Raw genomic sequence first — 17,575 nt, 5'->3', positions numbered from 1 at the left:
AAAAAAAAAAAAAAAAAAAAAAGTGGGACAAAAGGTGAGAAATACATTTCTTCTGTCTCCTTTTATACTCTGATCGCCCACTCATGACTCCCTGGAAACCAGAGAGTGAGGGTGCATGGGAAATGTAGTCGTTTCCAATGAAGCAGAGCAGGGGAAGAGTGAATAAATGGATTTGAGAACTAACAGGCAATTGACCAGTAGTACTTAAGAGGAAAACCACTGACCTGGCTTGTAGTAGAGAAAATATTTACTAAATGAAAACTAAAATCCCTTTACCTCACTAAACTTCTAAAGGCAATACTGTAACACAATGGCAATATTGTAACATATAGAGTCGAAAATTTCTACAGGAATCAAAATTACCATATACATCTCTCAAATTTTTTCAAGTCCTTTTTTTCAAAAACAAAAAACCCTCACAACCTTTATTCAAAGAAGTCCTTAAATATTTATTAAATGTCTACAATATGCCAAACACTGCATAACAATAGGAGGGCATTTTGCTAAGGTGACTGTACTAGCTTGGTCCTTCAGAAAGCAGCACTAAGATGAAATCAGACATGTGCGGTAAGGCAGAATAATGACTCTCCCCCCCCCCCAATATATCCACATCCTAATCCCAGGAACCTGTGATTACATTACCTTACATGGCAAAAGAGACCTTGAAGCTGTGATTAAATTAAGGATCTTGAGTTGGGGAGATTATCTTGCATTTACGGGATAAGCCAAATAATAAGAGTCCTTACGAGAGAGGCAAAAGGGTCATTCAGAAATGTGATCTCTGAAACAGAAGCTGGAATAATGTTGGTCCACAAAGGCAGGCAGGTAGTTTCTAGAAATTGGCAAAGGCAGACTTCTCCCTAGGGCCCCTAGAAGGAATGTAGTTCTCTCAACCCATTTGAAATTTCTCACCTTTAGAACTATAAGAAAATAAATTTGTATTTTGTGCCACCAAATTTGTGGTAATTTGTTAGAGATAGAAAATTAATACAGCAAGCAAGGAGCCTATGGTGCAAAATTTAAGGCAAGTGATCTCAGGATGAAGCTATCAATATCTATTGTGATGTTTAATTTCATGTGTCAGTTTTAACTGGGTCCCAAGGAGTCCATTTATTTGGTCAAACATTATTCTGGCTATTTCTGTGAGGAAGTGTTTTGTTTTGTTTTTTAGGAAACTAAATCTGTAGACTGAATAAAGCAGATTGCCTTCCTTGATGTGGGTGGGCCTCATCAATTGAAGACCTGAATAGAACAAAGAGGTTGACTAGAATGACCCTCCGTTGAGTAAGAGGTAATTCTTTCTGCCTGACTGCCTTCAAATGGGGACATCAGCTTTTTCCTGTCTTTGGACTCAAAAATCAGCTCTTTCTGGGTCTTTAGCCTGCCAGCCTTTGGACTAGAACCACATCATTAATTCTTCCGGGTCTCCAGGTTGCCCACTCACCTTGCAGATCTTGGGGCTTGTTAGTCTCCAGGGTAGTATGAGCCATATTCATTCCTTAAAATAAAGATCCTATTGTTCTGTTTTTCTAGAGAACTCTAATACTTCTCTAATACACAGGAGATCCAAGAGGCACTGCTTTGTTTTGCATTATTTCTCATCGGTTTTAATTCTTTAGTCTTAAGACAATCATCTGAATTTTTAATGTAATGTTAAATGAGATTAAGACAATCCATTAACTGAGGTAAGTCCCAATTTACCACAGTTTATATACTTTGAGACACATCTCTCTTTTTTGCTAATAAGGTAAAACCATTAATTAAGACCTCTATGTCCTTAAATGCTGCATCCCCTACAGGAGCAAGAATAATCATATAAGGTGCAAGAACATCTTTTGCCTCATTGAATAAATACCAGGTTGTCCCCAATTCATGTATGTATGTCATGTAAATAAATCTGAGAAGGGGCTTTCCTTGGCAAAACAAATTAGAATCTGTGTTTTAGCTTTGTCAAATCACAAAGAAAAATAAAGCATAAACTCAGTTCAATAAATCTTTATTGAGCTCCCACGGGGTGCATGAATTTAGGATCTATAATTTACAGAAGTAGAAAAGTGTCACTTTAGCCTCTTAAAAATGAAAAAAAAAAGCAAATTACAACTTTTCTGTATATTTCAAGTGAATCATTTAATGTGAGGCTCAGTTTGATATTACCATAAGTATTAACAGACTAAATGGGAAAGTATAAACGTTTTCCCTTCTGTCAAAAAAGGGTTTTGATGCCAGGATAAACTAGTCTGTTGGTCTAACAACAGCTGATCAAAAAGGCTAGAGAATCTGGAAGTAAAAAATATATACTTGGAAGCATTGTCCTCTGAGGGTTCATTCCCCTCAGGGCAACAAAATGCTGAAAAAATTAACTGGCTCAAAAATTATATTGAAAGATCAAGGAGGGGAGTTAGTCACAGCTTGGGGAAAAACAACTGAAAACAGATGACACCAAATGTAGCTAGATTCATTATTCTGAAGTTTTCCTGGAGTTATACTAGAACTCTGAGTTAACCAAAGAGGCTATGAACTCATGCTCCTTTGAACAGAGTGGTTTTAAACAATACAATCTCCAGTGCACCAACTGTATTTTCAAGTAAAATTCTAGTATTTGTACCTAGCAATACAGAAGAAAAGCAGCAGGGAGAAAGTGTCAAGTATCTAGGACATAAATGATTTGGCAGCCCTAGAATTCCCAGTTTGAGTCTTTTTCTTCAGGAAAATCACATTCCGGCTCAGTCCAAGGTGACACTGGAGACAGTGCTATTGAAGGCTTAGGAGGCAACAGTGAAAGTATTGAATCCTGGCTTGCTTCTTTCATCTGTTAAAGAAACTCAAAATAAGGCTGTTGGTACATAAATTCAATACATTAGCTATGTTAGCAATAAATGACTTCTTAAAAAGTAAAACGTGTTTACAATTGTTTTTAGGTATTTTCACTAAAAATGCCTTTGATCACCTGAAAAGAGGAAGAAGCAATAACCAAATAAACTAATTTTTATCAGGAATATTTTGCCCCTTCATCTCTAGCCAATATAGAAAACTAAAATGTCTCTAATCAAAATATAAATTGAGAGTGTAGTAACATTTAATGATATTCTGGTTTTTTTACTCATTTTCTTTTGCAGAATGGAAATATTTTAGAAAGTCTATAATTGAACTACCAAAAAGTTTTCTTGTTTTTAACTTTACTTTGTAAGGAAGTTATTATTAAGAATCTTGGTTACCAAACTGTCCTATTAAGCCAACAAAATGAATTTTTAATAGTATTTGAAAATATCTAGACAACAGTAAGATCAGCTTACCTGTCTGAAGAAAACATGGGACAATAAACTGCTTGCAGATGGTCTGAAATTTTTTTAAAAGTTATAAAAAAAAATAGAACCTTGTATTAGAATGACTATTTTTAGGTGTAAAAATATATTAGAAATTAGGTTTAGAGCTATAAAACTCTACACTAAAAAACTGAAGCCCAATTCTTAGCGTCAACCTTGACTAATGGGAAGAATTAATTTAAGAAGTAACATTTATTATAAGGAAGCTATGCTAGGCATTAAGAGGCTAAAAAAAGATAAATAAGACACCTTATTTCTGAAATACTAACACTAATATGTAGTTAGGATATTATTATAGCAGCAACTAACGTTTTTGTACTGCTTAGAAGTTTCTAAAATGTATTAACATAAATGCAGTAATGTTCAGAAAGATGAACTGATTTTTACAAGATAACGTGGTCTCTGGTCTCAGCTGTATCATTTCTTAACCAAGTCTTCTGACTTCATATCCAGTACTCTTCCCATTTGCTCATTGCCTCTACTTGTTTTAAGCACTGATATTTTCTGGATTAGACTAATTTTTTATCAAAAGATAGAAGAGATTTGAATTTGGCGGGAAGGGAATATCACAAAGCTTCTATAAAATATAAAACACGTAAATTTGATGCTATTTACAAGTGGCCAATATTACCTTTTCTCAGGATCTTGTTGCAAACAGAGCTGGACCAAGCTAAAGAAGGCAGGAGAGAAAGTTTTTGAGGATGGAGTTTGCAATCTGTCACTATTTCCTGTGCGAGTTCCACTGGAGACAAGTACACTTTCTCCAATCCCAGAGTCTACACCTGATCGGGAATTCTTCATTCTGGAGATACTAACATCCAATGGGCTATAAGGAGGACCTTTCAGTTTCTGTAACAACATCTAAAAGAAAGAAAAATTTCCTTCAACCCTTTTCAGAGAAAACATTAAAACAACAACCACAAAGATTCTAAGAGCAAAGATGTTTAATAGAAATTGTCTAGGATATAAGGGATCTTATGAAAGAAAAGTAGTTTGGGGCTTTTAGTAGCATTTACCTGAGTCCTATGCATGTCCTGGAAAGGTACCTGCCCACTGGCCAATTCGCATGCTGTAATCCCAACACTGTAAATATCTGACTTTACATTATATCCGTGTAAATCCTGTAGAACAATTAATTTGAAGTCCTTTAGTGAAAATAACTTAAATAAATGTGTTTTGAGAAAGGATGTTGAAAAATGAAAAAAACTCCTGAGAAATCAAGATATACCTAAATATGTGGGACAAACATTTTAAGACCCCTAACATAATAATTTTGACAAGAAAGGAAAAAAGTCTTGCAGTAGGCCATTCACCAATCCAAATCTAAGGGCACAATTGTCCTTTAGTCAAGCTTAGAAGACACTCAAGATGCACAGACAACCCAATACGAAGGCCACACCTGACCTGTCTCAGTAGTTCTGGGCTCAGCCACGGCTGCACTGATGTGCTGAACTGTGGGAAATCATACACAGCCCTATGCCTCTGTCCGTGCTTAACCAAACTATGCAGGTGGGACAGGCCAGAGAGGGTCACTAGGCCATCACCAGAAATGAGGATATGGCTGGCTTTAATACTCCTAGAACAAAAAGAAACAATCCTAAATACTAGGAAATTGGCCAATGAAGAATAAAAATCTGGTCAGAACAAATCCATGTATTCTCTTGGAAATAAAATACTCCTTATAAAATAGCACACTTATATGTAAGTGTGCTTATACAAACACATATATACACATATATATGTATACATACACATATGAAATGTTCGGGGAATTAAGGAATCCTTTTAAGGATTTAATACAGCATTAGAACAAGGGAAAATACAACTGACAGCTACATTTGGAAGGGATAATATTTTTTTCAAACTAGGAATGGAATCAAATTATTAATATCACTATTTTAGGATACGATTGCAAAATACCCAAAGAGAAGTCTAAAAAGTCAAGTAATATTTGAAGCATAAAGTTAGAATTTGAAGTTAAATGCAGGATTATTCAATAAAAGGCAGCCTCTCATGGTATGAACATCATTTACAAAGATATCCTCTATAAAAATTTCCTTTGTCAGATAAATTATACAAAAGCCTTGTTTTTCATTCAAAATACTCAATTTGGAAGGTAACAGAGTAGGATGGCCAACAGTCTGGTTAACTATAATAAAACCTTGATTAATTATAGTCTGTTAGAACTCCTCAGTTAACCAGAATGTTCCTAAAATTAAATAGTAAGAAAAAAGCTTTAAAGAGACTGAAATGAACAGTAACAAAAATAAGCTTATTTACAAATAATTAAAAGGGAAAAAGTCCCAGTATGTCATAAAACAACTTGTTTTTAACATTCAGCCAATTACTTCTGCATCTATAGTTTAAAAATAAGTGATATTTAATATGATAATTTTAAGGTGCTACAAAATATTTAAGAAATCAAAGAAAGGTTTAGATCCAACTTGTACATGACATAAATATGACACAGAGCTGAAAAGCAGATAAAGAAACTCTTTATTTGCTTAAGAAAAATAAGAGACGACTAGGACCCCAGAGTTCCACGAGGCAGGTGCTCCCCCAGAACACTGAGCACAGCATCTGGCAAAGAGGATGTGGTCTGAACATTTTTAGTGAATGAACATAAAATGTAAACAATTACTGTACCTACTGGCCTGGTTCCTCCCTCAATTTTCATTTATGAGTTTCCTATCTCTCTTAATACTCAACTGCTCCTTCCTAAAAGGTCCTTAAATGATTTCTTCCACTTAAATCCTTTCATTCTATAAAATACAAATAAGTAAATACCTGTGAATACAGCCATTTTGATGCAGATAGCTCAACCCTCTCACTGCTCCAAAGAGAATGTTTCTTATTAAAGTTTCACTCATTCCTTCAGGAAAGTAAGTCTTCAAGAGTTGACTTGCCGAACCTGAAAGAAACACCTGAAATCTTTAATTGAACATTGAAAATGACTCTGCTTCTAGCTATGTTTTACATGTTCTTTCAACCATAAACTCACACACACCTGTTATGTTTTAGAGTCTAACCACTATCCTATGATGCAAAGATAATTTTCCTTCAAGAATCTTCAAAAAGACCTTTCTAATGATACTCTGGAGATTAGAAAATTAACAATTTTCAGCATTACTGAGAAAATTGGGGATAGATTTATTTTTCAATCCACAGGCAATTCACAAAAGTTGTCCTAAAAAATCAAAGCTCTAGAATCCATTCATTTATTTATTCAATACACTTATTGAACACTTTGTGTGAGGAACGGTATGAGCACCAAAATGAAAAATACATGATCCTGGCCTCAAGAACCTCAAGTCCAGTGAAATGAGACAGGTACAGAGATGTTTACCACATAGTAAAGTAAGTTTACAGTGAGAGAAACTGGGACAGAGATGGCGTGCATAGGTGAAGAAACGTTCTACCTCAACCTATAGTGGCTCTCAATTAATAGGCAGGAAACTGAAGGGAAGAAACAGTTCGTTCAAAGGCAAGGACTTCTTAGGGAAGTAGTACCAGTTTCACTGATGATCAGACCCATTCTGCTTTTTGCCAAAGACTAAAATTCAACATGAACTAGATATAGAAATTTATCATGAAATCTGGATTTGGCCACCAGATTTATAAATTAAAAGTAGTGACTCATAAATCTAAGATCCCACTCATTATTACAGCTTCTAGGCTAAACTATGAGTTATTTTATCTGAGTTTTCTTACCATAAGCCATAAATGGAGAAATAACCCAAAGCCAGCTGCCAACAGTGAAAACAGTCCAATAAGTTGTAATATTGGGGTGCCGGAAAAAGTGGGATAGAATCACTGCTTTCTAGGATAAACACAAGAGACAAGACATTTAAAAACAACCTTTTCCCCCCCTTATGATGAAAATAACAGCGGAGGTAGCAGCTAACACTCAGCACAGCTTATTAGTACTAAGCACTGTTCTCGGTGCTGCCATCTCTTTAAATGTCACTACCACGACACGAAGTATGTCATATGATCATTCCTATTTTACAGGAGAGAAACAGGAAGTAAGAAACTTGGAAATAAGTCAGAAAGCTTGTTCAAAAGCACATAATCAATAAAAGGAGAGGAAGTGAGATGTGAACTTAGTCTGACTCCTAAGGTCGTACTTTTAATAACTATACTATGTTCTTGCTACAGAAACATTTAAAAATACATAAAACTATGAAGATAATCACTTCTAACACTAAATCACAGAGACAACCACTGTTAACATTTCATCGTAATTTCTTTCAGTCTTCTGTGCAATACACATGTGCATGTGTAAGTACTTTAAAAATGGGGACAATATCAAAACATAATGCTTTCCCTCTTTATATCAAAAATGATTAGTGACAAAGAAAATGGTATTATAATATTCCCGAAATGGAATTCTGTTAAAATATATCGATTCAGAAGTTGATTTTACTTATTACTTAGCTGGATGAAAAGGAAACTGTTTGCTTTTGTTTTTTTCTATTTCCCTGTATGACTATTTGTGACTGGACTAGGAGCGTTGTAAATCTCCAGACCAGCATTTTGAATTTGATATTCATTTGAGAGACTTTACAGTAGTTACAAAAGTTTGAATATATTTGTTCTTTCATGGATCTGGCTTCCAAGTATTATTTCCAATTCTATTATTGCATGTTTATTAGAAGAAAGAAATCTAACTTTCTCTAACAGAAAGAACTATAATTTCGGGGAAAAAAGTTCTTACAGATGTAATCTTGTCAAATAGACATTAAATATATCATTTTTCTCATATTGTTACCTGTAAAGCTTTAAGGCGTTCATCAGTGCAGTTTTCCAGATTTGTAATTTTTACAGTCACCAGTGTTCCTGTGGGAGTATGACGGGCAAGATGGACAGTCGTCAAGTTGTCAAATCCTCTTCCTATAATCAGATGTAAAACTCATGTTAGCAACCAAAGAAGAAAAAACCTGATAATTTGGACATCAACAAAATTTAAACGTTCTGCTCGTCAAGAAAACACTGTTAAGAAAATGAAAAGATAAGCCACTGACTGAAAGTATTGCTACTTATATCTGACAAGCCTTACATCCAGCATATATAAAAAATTGTTACAACTCTATAGGAATTTTTACAATTCTATACAACCCTATACTAAATTTAAAAATACGCAGATTATATAGGCAATCCACAAAAGAAGATATAGGAATGTCTAATAAGTACATGGAAAAATGCTCAAAATAGAGAAATGCAAATTAAAACCACAATGATATACCATTACATATCTATTCTAATGGCTCAAATTGTGACTTGATAAACAAATTATGACAAATTCAAACACTGGAATATTATCCAGCAATCCCTGAACCACTGATGTGCTTTCTGTTTGTCACATAAATGGTATCATAAAGAATGCAGTCCTTCGTGTCTGGCTTTTTCACTTAGCATCATGTTTTTGAGACTATTCCATGTAGTTGTGTTTCAGTAGTTTCTTTTTATTGCTGAGTAGTAATCCACTGTATGGATACGCACAATTTATCCATTCACAAGTTGATAGATATCTGGGTTGTTTTCGAGGTTTGGTTACTATAAATAAAGCTGCCAAAATATTCTTTAATTAGGCATATGTTTTCATTTCTCTTTGGCAAATATTTACAAATGGGAGGGCTGGGTCATGTATATTTAACCTTATAAGAAGTTGCCAAACTGGCTTTGAAAGTGTCAGAACCATTTTTATTCCCACATCAACATATAAGAGCTACAATATACTCACCAGCATTTGGTGTCATCAATTTTTAACATTTAAAACACCTGGAGTGACACCTATCAATAGAAGCCTAATAAATGTTAGTCCCTCCCTCTCTCCACAGTCACCAAATTGTGCCATTTATCTTTTTTTTTTAATAATTTTATTTTGTTATATTAGTCACCACACAGTACATCCCCAGTTTTTGATGCAATATTCCATCACTCATTATTTGCGCATAACACCTAGTGCACCATGCAATACGTGCCCTCCTTAATACCCATCATGGGCCTATCCCATTCCCCCCCCCCCGAAGCCCTCAGTTTGTTTCCCAGAGTCCATAGTCTCTTGTGGTTCATTCCCCCTTCTGTTTACTGAAGTTAATCACAAATTCACCCCTTCTACTCCAGTGTCGGCAGGACTGCCATAGTTCAAGTCCTGTCCTCTGTCGTTGGTCACATATAGTGACTTCCCCACCATGCCCTGCATTCTCAACCAAGGCATGCTCCAAAATTAGTGGGGAAACAATACTTCAAAAGCCTATACCTAAGTCCCATTCACCAGAAGTTTTAAGTCAGTAGGTCGGTGATGGAATATAGACACTGTAATTTTTAAAGACTCGGGTGATATGGATGATCCTTCCAGTTGTAAATCACTGATCTACATCTTCCAGACTGCTGCCTGGAACTGCTGCCAGTTTTCCTTCTAAATTCAGCATTTTATCAACAGAAAGGTTCCACAGTGCAGCACCTCTCCAGTCAGAAAGGTTTGCTTTCAAATCACTAGCTATAGGGCTGTTACTTAAATTCTCAGTGCCTCAGTATCCTCGTCAGACAAATGGGTGTGGTAAAAGGCTGACGTGAAAAAGTACACATGAAATGTTGAGCACAGTGCCTGTTAGATGGTATTATGACCACTGTCACCATTCCACAATGTATCTCAGACACAGAGAGGATAAATTCCAAACTTGTGCCTTAAATCCTTTGAGAAATGAAGTGGGTAAGTTGCGAGGGATGACTAGAGTCTGAACTTCTAAATACATCATATGAAATCTTTCACAATGTGTTACAAACCTCCCTTTCCAGATTTGTCTCCTACCATTGCCTACTCTCCCTCTGTTCCCTCTTGTAGGCAAAGAGCATCTGTGGGGTAGTTCCCCTCTAACCATCTTTCCTCAGTCATCTACTGAAGTTACTTTTTTTTTTCTTTTTACCTTTTTTAAATTGACAACATCTGAACGTCCTTTCTAATTTGGGGGCATTTTCCACCAGTGCTATTTAGAAATGTCAGATCCTTATTTTCTCTTGGTCTCCTTGATACTGACATGGGAAGGTCAATGACTTAAGCTTAGCCAAATGAAGGATGGAGTTAGTGACAAACAGAAGCAGAGGCCATTAGAACTCACTGCAGTGGCTTCCAATATCTAGGATATAAGTATTCTAGCAGGTAGTATGCTAAGTAGGCTGTTCCCATGCCAAAGCCCTGACTCTGGTTCTAGTTACATAGATTTTCTTAGTTTCTTCCAAGTCTCTCCTCTCTCTAGCGAACAATTGTGTCAGTTAGCAATACTGTTCAAAAAATTCCTCTCTTAAGTCAGTCAGGATTGTTTTCTGTTGTAACAAAAACACAGAGTAGAACATTTAGTAAACGTTTCCTCATTCTTCAGGATCCTGCTTGCTTCTGTAACCTTCCTTGACTCTCAGAGCAGTCAAGATGGATGGTCAGATGTTCCATCTTTTCTGTCCCTATAACAACACACCTCTACTACAGGACCCTCTAGTACATAAACAGGACTATCTTGTGTTCATCTTCCCAGAGAGAATATGGATTCCTCAAGTGTTTTACATGGTTTTATATGCCTAGCATCTAATATAGTATCTGTTTGCAGTGTTTAATAGATATTTCTGAATATTTACAACAAATGTTTCACATGTATATGGCTATTAATAGATCTGTCTGACACAACCAACATCTAGTTTTATGCTATAGGTGACAACAGAAAAAGACCTGCCTACAAAATAATCTTTTCGTCATCAATTTCATTTCTAACAATGAAGGGTCAACCCAGAATAATTACCTATTTCCACTTGGAGTTCATAGTGAGAAACGTTGGTGGAACAGATCACATCCTTGGCTCTAGTGGATGGAGGCAATTGGGAAAAGGCTGGCACATCAACCTGTATTATTTTAAAAAGATGAAAACAAAACAAACTTTTTTGGTCCCCCATTTTAGTTTCCTACCCTAATATAAAATACTGGCATTTTATTTCAAACACACAAGAACTCATTAGGAAAGCACCTGAAGGTGGCTTAAGACACTGTTTCAAGATCTAAAAAGAATTTACAATTGCTAATAGGTGGTTAGTTAAAAAGCTATCTGCATGTAAAGGGGGAGAGGGTGGAAAAAGCAGATTTATAGGTAGCAAAGAATACTTTCCTGCACAATTTCCAGTAAGCATTTTTACGAGTTGCTGGAAACAGCTATTAATTCCTCAGGGTATCTCATAAATACGTGAAGGGAAGAAATGCAAGGACCTGTGAGGAAAATTCTATACTTTTGCTCTTGCTTCAAGTGGTTGCCAGTTGTATCTATTACACACGTAAGTACCTGCTCAGCTAGTGGAGGTGTTAACAAATCAAGGAAAAATTTCCACATTGCAGCCTATTAAAATTGCTGACATTTTTCACAAGATGAAATGAATCAGAAGGGAGACAAGAAAGAAAAACCTCAAGAGATGGGAGAATAGGGTACAGACTTCCTGAGTTAATGACCATGTCACTAAACGAGGTCTCATGGGGGTGCTTTAGGATCAGTCTTAGGCTTGTACCAGATCCCAGTCACAGTGAAATAACACACACACAGAAGAAAGACGAGGCCAACACCACTAGTGTCATATGATAGCCAAGAGGACCTCCCAAAAGACAGCCGTACTCCAAAAGACACTTGGGAGGCTTCACAAGCACCAGCAGATGGCAAGAATCTTGTTACTGCCTCCAAGGTAGACAGAAGGAAGAAAGGGATTAGAAATGACATTACTGTGTAGTAGTTGTGCTGCTTTTTATATCCTTGATTCTACATGTTCCCTAAACTTTTAAAAGAGCAGAAAAAATACAAGCTCACAGTTAAAGAATAAAGGTAAATATTGTTCAAAAGGGGTGAAAGACTATAAAAAGAAATCCTATTACAATTGGAAATAATCCCAATAAAGAAAAAAAATCTAAATAAATAATTTCTTCAGAACAGGTAGTCTTCAAATTACCTCAGAATGAAAGAACACAAATAAGAGACAGAAAGAAGAACATATAACAGTTTTTTTTTAATTTTAAAGTGATACCCTATAAGCCTGTCAGGAAGGCTAGAGCACTGAATGAACTGAAGTTTACAGTTCACTGCTAGAGAAAAATGGATTGGTTACCAGATGATGGACTGAAATCAGGCTAATCAACCTTTTCTTTGCTTCCATCTATTCCATTAGGGAAATGGTTGTTGTTTTTTTGTTTGTTTTGTTTTGTTTTATTTTGTTTTAAAATAGGCTCCATGGCCAACATGGGGCTTAAACTCACAAACCTGAGGTTAAGAGTCCTATGCTCTACCAACTGAGCCAGCCAGGTGCCCCAGGATAGTTTTCTTTAAAATAGAAGGGGCGGGGCACCTCTGTGGCTCAGTTGGTTGGGCATTTAACTCTTGGTTTTGGCTCAAGTCATGATCTCAGTGTGGAGGGATCGAGCCCTGTGTCAGGCTCTGTGCTCAGTGCAGACAGAGTCTGCTTGGGATTCTTTTCCTCTTTCTCAACGTCCGTTCCTCCCCCTACTTGTGCGCATGTGTATGCATGCTCTCTCCCCCAAATAAAATCTTTAAAAATAAAAAAATAAAATAAAATAGAAGGGACATATGTTGTAAATAAGTAGCCGAAGTCCAAAATAAAGTGTTTTAAATAGGTTCAAAGTTACCGGCCAAAGACAATTATATCTAGGATATTAGGTTTGCAGAAGTTATAGTACTGAGAAGAGAAACCAGAATGAAAATAGTCAAATACTGACCCAATTTTCAAAAAAAGGATGAAAACTACAAAGGCTTGATACACTTGCCCAGTAAAGTCTAAAATCAAATTAATAGATGAATTATGGACACTTAAGAAAACAACAAGGTAATCACAAGAAGACAGCAAAGGTTTACCAAGAGTGAATCATCCAAAACTAAGCTCACTTCTTTTTTTGATTTGATGACTAGATAATTAGCAAAAATCACGGCAGGGTCGGCCCTCCAGGGAAGATGGTGGAGTAGGAGGATCCTAAGCTCATCTCATACCACAGATATACCCACTACCCACATCAGTGTAAATAACCCAGAAAACAGCCTGAAGACTAGCAGAACGGATTTTCTACAGTTAATCATACAGAAGGTACCACATCAAAAAAATGGTAGGAAGGGCAGACGTGAGGTCTGGAACCAAAATGACCCACAACACTGCAGGAGGGACAGACACTGCAAGCATGGAGAAGGGAGAGGAGCAGATCCCCCACCAGGCAACACATTCACAGGGGACCTGCACTGGGAAGATGAATCCCCATAACATTTGATTGTGAAAACCAGAGGAGTTTCATGAGTTTTTACAATCAGTGGGACTTAACACCTGGTAATTTAAAAATCAGTGGGCTCAGCTCTGGGAAAGCCAGAGCACAACAAACAATCCTTCTAAGATAAAGCACTGAAGCAGTAGTTTGAAAAACACCTGGAGTATACAGGAGGAGATTTATTTTCTAATCTCAGAATACATACTGGAAGGGCAGGAATCTCTAGATTTCCCCCAAGAACAAAAGAGCTGGAAGGGAGCCATTTCCCTCCCCAACCCCCAACACAGAGACATACACACCTCCAGGAACACTCTCCACCTAGCTCATTAACAGCATGCCTGGCCCCCACGTTCTCCTGCAGACCTGCCCTCAGAGGAATTCCATCCAAGGTAGAGTCACAGAATTGCATTGTGCAAGCAGTCTAGACAATAGCCAGTACCACTCCAAAGTGACTCTTGCCACAGGGAGAGGGGAAGATAACCATACACACCAATCTGACTCTGACCCCAGCAGTAGGGGGGCAAACATCTGGTCTGACTGACTACAGGCCACCCACCCACCAATAAAAGCTTCTCAGGGGACAAACAGGGAGAGAGAGCACACCGCAATTGGGTGTGACCGTAGCACTGGCAAATGCTTGGTCTGACCCTTCTTAAGCCCAAGGCAGCCCCAAACTGGCCATTCACAACACTGGGACCAAAACCTGCCAACAACCAGCAGAAAGAACTATTGCAGATCACTGGACTGAAGGCAAACACTGCTCAGCCACATCAGGACACAAACAACACACATAGGAGACACCCCTGAAGCACTTGGTTCCGGTGCCGTGCAGGACACTACAGAACCTCTTTTTCAGAAGGCCACTCGCTACTTTTAAGAGCAGGAGAAGTAGCTGACTTTTCTAACACACAGAAACAGAGAAAGTCAGACAAAATGAGGAGACAGAGGAATATGTCTCAAATGAAAAAGGAGGACAAAATCACAGCAAAAGAGCTAAACAAAACAGAGATAATATGCCTGATACAGAATTTAAAGTAATGGTCATAAAGATACTCACTGGACTTGAGAAAAGAGTGGAGGATCTCTAGTGAGACCTTCAACAGAGATAGAAAATATAAACAAGAACTAAGCAGAGATGAGGAATACAATAACTCAAAAATATACTAGAGGTAATAATTAGTAGACTAGACGAAGCAGAAGACTGGATCAGTGACCTGTAAGAGTAATAAAAACCATCAAGCCAACAGCAAAAAGATGAGAATAGATTAAGGGAACTCAGCAACACCATCAAGCCCAGCAACATTTGCATTATGGAGATCCCAGAAAGAGAAGAAAAAGGGGCAGAAAATTTATTTGAAGAAGTAATAGCTGAAAACATCCTGAATCTGGGGAAGGAAATAGAAATCCAGATCCAGCAGGTACAGAGAGCCCCCAACGAAATCAATCCAAGGAGGTCCACGTCAAAAACATAATAATTAAAATAGTGAAAGGTAGTGATAAAAAGAGAATTTTAAAAGCAGCAAGAAAACAGTTACATACAAGAGAAACTTGGGGAGCCTGGGTGGTTCAGTTGGTTAAGCATCTGCCTCCGGCTCAGGTCATGATCCTGAAGTCCCAGGATGGAGCCCCACATCAGGCTCTCGTCTCAGCTGGGGGTCTGCTTTTCCCTCTGCCCCTCCCCCCACTTGTGCTCTCCCTCTCTCTCTCAAATAAATAAATAAGATCTTTAAAAAGAGAGAGGAAAAAAACTCCATAAGACCATCAACTGACTTTCTAGCAAAAACTTTGCAAGCCAGAAGAAAGTAGCATGATATATCCTAAGTGCTGAAGGAAAAAATATTCTATCCAGCAAGGCTATCATTCAGGATAGAATAGACAAAAAGTTTCCCAAACAAAAGTTAAAGGAATTCATCAACACTAAACCAGCCTTACCAGAAATGTTAAGGGGGATTCTCTGAATGGCAAGGAAAGGCCATAAGCCAGGATTTAAAAAGTAGGAAGCAAAAAAGCAGTAAAATTAAGTATAACTATAAAAATCAGTCAAGGGATTCACAAATTAAAAATATGTAAATTATGAGACTATATACATAAAAGGTAGGGCGGGAGTAAAATTTTAGTGCTTTTAGAAGGGTTCAAATTTAAGCTACCATCAACTTAATATAAACTGCTATATGCATAAGATGTTATATATAAACCTAACAGTAATGACAATTCAAAAACCTGTAATAAATATGCAGTAAGTAAACAAAGGAATCCAAGCATATAAAAAGAGCCATCAAACCACGAGAAAAGAGCAAGAGAAGGAAGGAACAGAGGACTACAAAATCAACTATGAAACAACAAAATGGCCACAACTGCATACCTCTAATTATTTTGAATGTAAATGGACTAAATGGTGCAATCAAAAGACATAGGGTGGACCGGAGAGTTATGCAGGGTCTCAGTTCTGGTAGAGGTAGTGATAGGTCTCATTTCATAAGCAGACCAGGGCACACCTAGTTGGAACTCACCACACTCAGGCCAAGGACCATACACTGCCCACAGCAGGCAAGAAGAGCCTCTACAGATGACCAGCCTGAAGGTCAGAGCATCTAGAACACAACAGCAGAGTGCAGGCAGCACACACCAGAGATACTCCCAGAAGTGCCAGGCCCTGGGCACTACATGACCTCTCCTTCATATGACCATTATTTTTAGGAGCAGGAGACATAACTGGCTTTTCTAACACACTTAAGCAAGCGAAGACTTAGAATGAAAAGACAGAGGAATTAATCCCAAATGAAAGAACAAGCTAAGGCCATGGCCAGAGATCTAAGCAAAACTAATATAACTAACATGCCTGACGGAAAATTTAAAGCAATGCTCACTTATAAGGATACTCACTAGGTTTGAGAAAAGAGTGGAAGACATGAGTGACACCCTTACCACAGAGATAAAAGAGTTAGAAAAGAATCAATCAGGGATGAAGAGTGCAATAAACAAGTTTAGAAACATGCTTACTGCAATGAACACCAGGCTGGAAGAAGCAGAGGAACAAATTAATGACATAAAAGACAAAGTAATGGAAGGCAATTAAGGCAAACAAAAGAGAGAAAGAATTATGCAACATGAGAATAAACTTAGAGAACTCAGTGACTCCAGGAGTCCCAGAAGAAGAGAGAAATTGGGGCAGAAAATTTATTTGAAGAAATAAAGTTGAAAATGTCCCTAATCTGGGGAAGAAAACAGACATACAGATCCAGGAAGCACAGAGAATTCCCATCAAAATCAACAAAAGGCAGTCAACACCAAGACATATTGTAATTAAACATGTAATTAAATATGTAATTAAACAAAATACAGTGATAAAGAAAAATCTTAAAAGCAGCAAGACCGAAGAAGTCAGTAACTCACAACAGAAAACGCATAAAGCTAGCAGGAAATTTTTCCACAGAAACTTTGCAAGCCAGAGGGAGTGGCAGGATATATTCAAAGTGCTGAATGGGAAAAATCTGCAGCCAAGAAATTCTATCCAGCAAGGCTATCATTCAGAATAGAAGGAGAGAGAAAGAGTTTTCCAGACAAAAACAAAAAAAGGAGTTTGGGACCACTAAACCAGCCCTGCAATAAATATTAAAGGGGACTCTTTGAGTGCAAAGAGGAGACCAACAGTGATTGTATAAAGGCAGGAAACACAAAAGCAGTAAAAATGAATATTCTGTAAAAAATTAGTCAAGGAACCCACACAAGAAGATTTAAAATAACATATACCTTAAATGTGAGAAGGAGAGAAGAATGGGTTCAAACTTAAATAAGCATCAACTTAACATGCCAAAGAGGTTATAAATAAACCTAATGGTAACCATATATCAAAACCACTAATAAACATGCAAAGAATAAAGAGAAAGAAATCAAAAAGTTAAAAATAGAGCTAACCTATGACCCAGCAATTGCACTACTGGGTATTTACCCCAAAGATACA

The 17,575-nt window shown here is 37.2% G+C and overlaps 1 protein-coding gene across 2 annotated transcripts in view; it reads right to left on the bottom strand.

Annotated features, from left to right (window-relative positions):
- Positions 1-1,980: 1,980 nt before the first annotated feature.
- The window catches only part of STRADB (STE20 related adaptor beta), a 26,519-nt gene continuing 10,924 nt past the window's right edge, over positions 1,981-17,575 (bottom strand). Inside the window, exons 4-12 of one of the 2 annotated variants that reach the window (XM_011220549.3) lie at positions 11,117-11,216; positions 8,095-8,216; positions 7,035-7,143; positions 6,111-6,234; positions 4,728-4,899; positions 4,340-4,444; positions 3,955-4,184; positions 3,294-3,336; positions 1,981-2,833 (exon numbers count right to left, since the gene is read on the bottom strand). In XM_011220549.3, the coding sequence (XP_011218851.1) occupies positions 2,813-2,833; positions 3,294-3,336; positions 3,955-4,184; positions 4,340-4,444; positions 4,728-4,899; positions 6,111-6,234; positions 7,035-7,143; positions 8,095-8,216; positions 11,117-11,216 (1,026 nt within the window). In that variant the 3' untranslated portion in view covers positions 1,981-2,812. The remainder of the gene's footprint in view (positions 2,834-3,293; positions 3,337-3,954; positions 4,185-4,339; positions 4,445-4,727; positions 4,900-6,110; positions 6,235-7,034; positions 7,144-8,094; positions 8,217-11,116; positions 11,217-17,575) is intronic. The other variant, XM_002915849.4, reaches the window with a different exon arrangement.

This window comes from Ailuropoda melanoleuca, chromosome 2, assembly GCF_002007445.2.
Source record: "Ailuropoda melanoleuca isolate Jingjing chromosome 2, ASM200744v2, whole genome shotgun sequence".
Taxonomy (NCBI): domain Eukaryota; kingdom Metazoa; phylum Chordata; class Mammalia; order Carnivora; family Ursidae; genus Ailuropoda; species Ailuropoda melanoleuca.
This window is presented reverse-complemented; position numbering and strand designations above follow the sequence as displayed.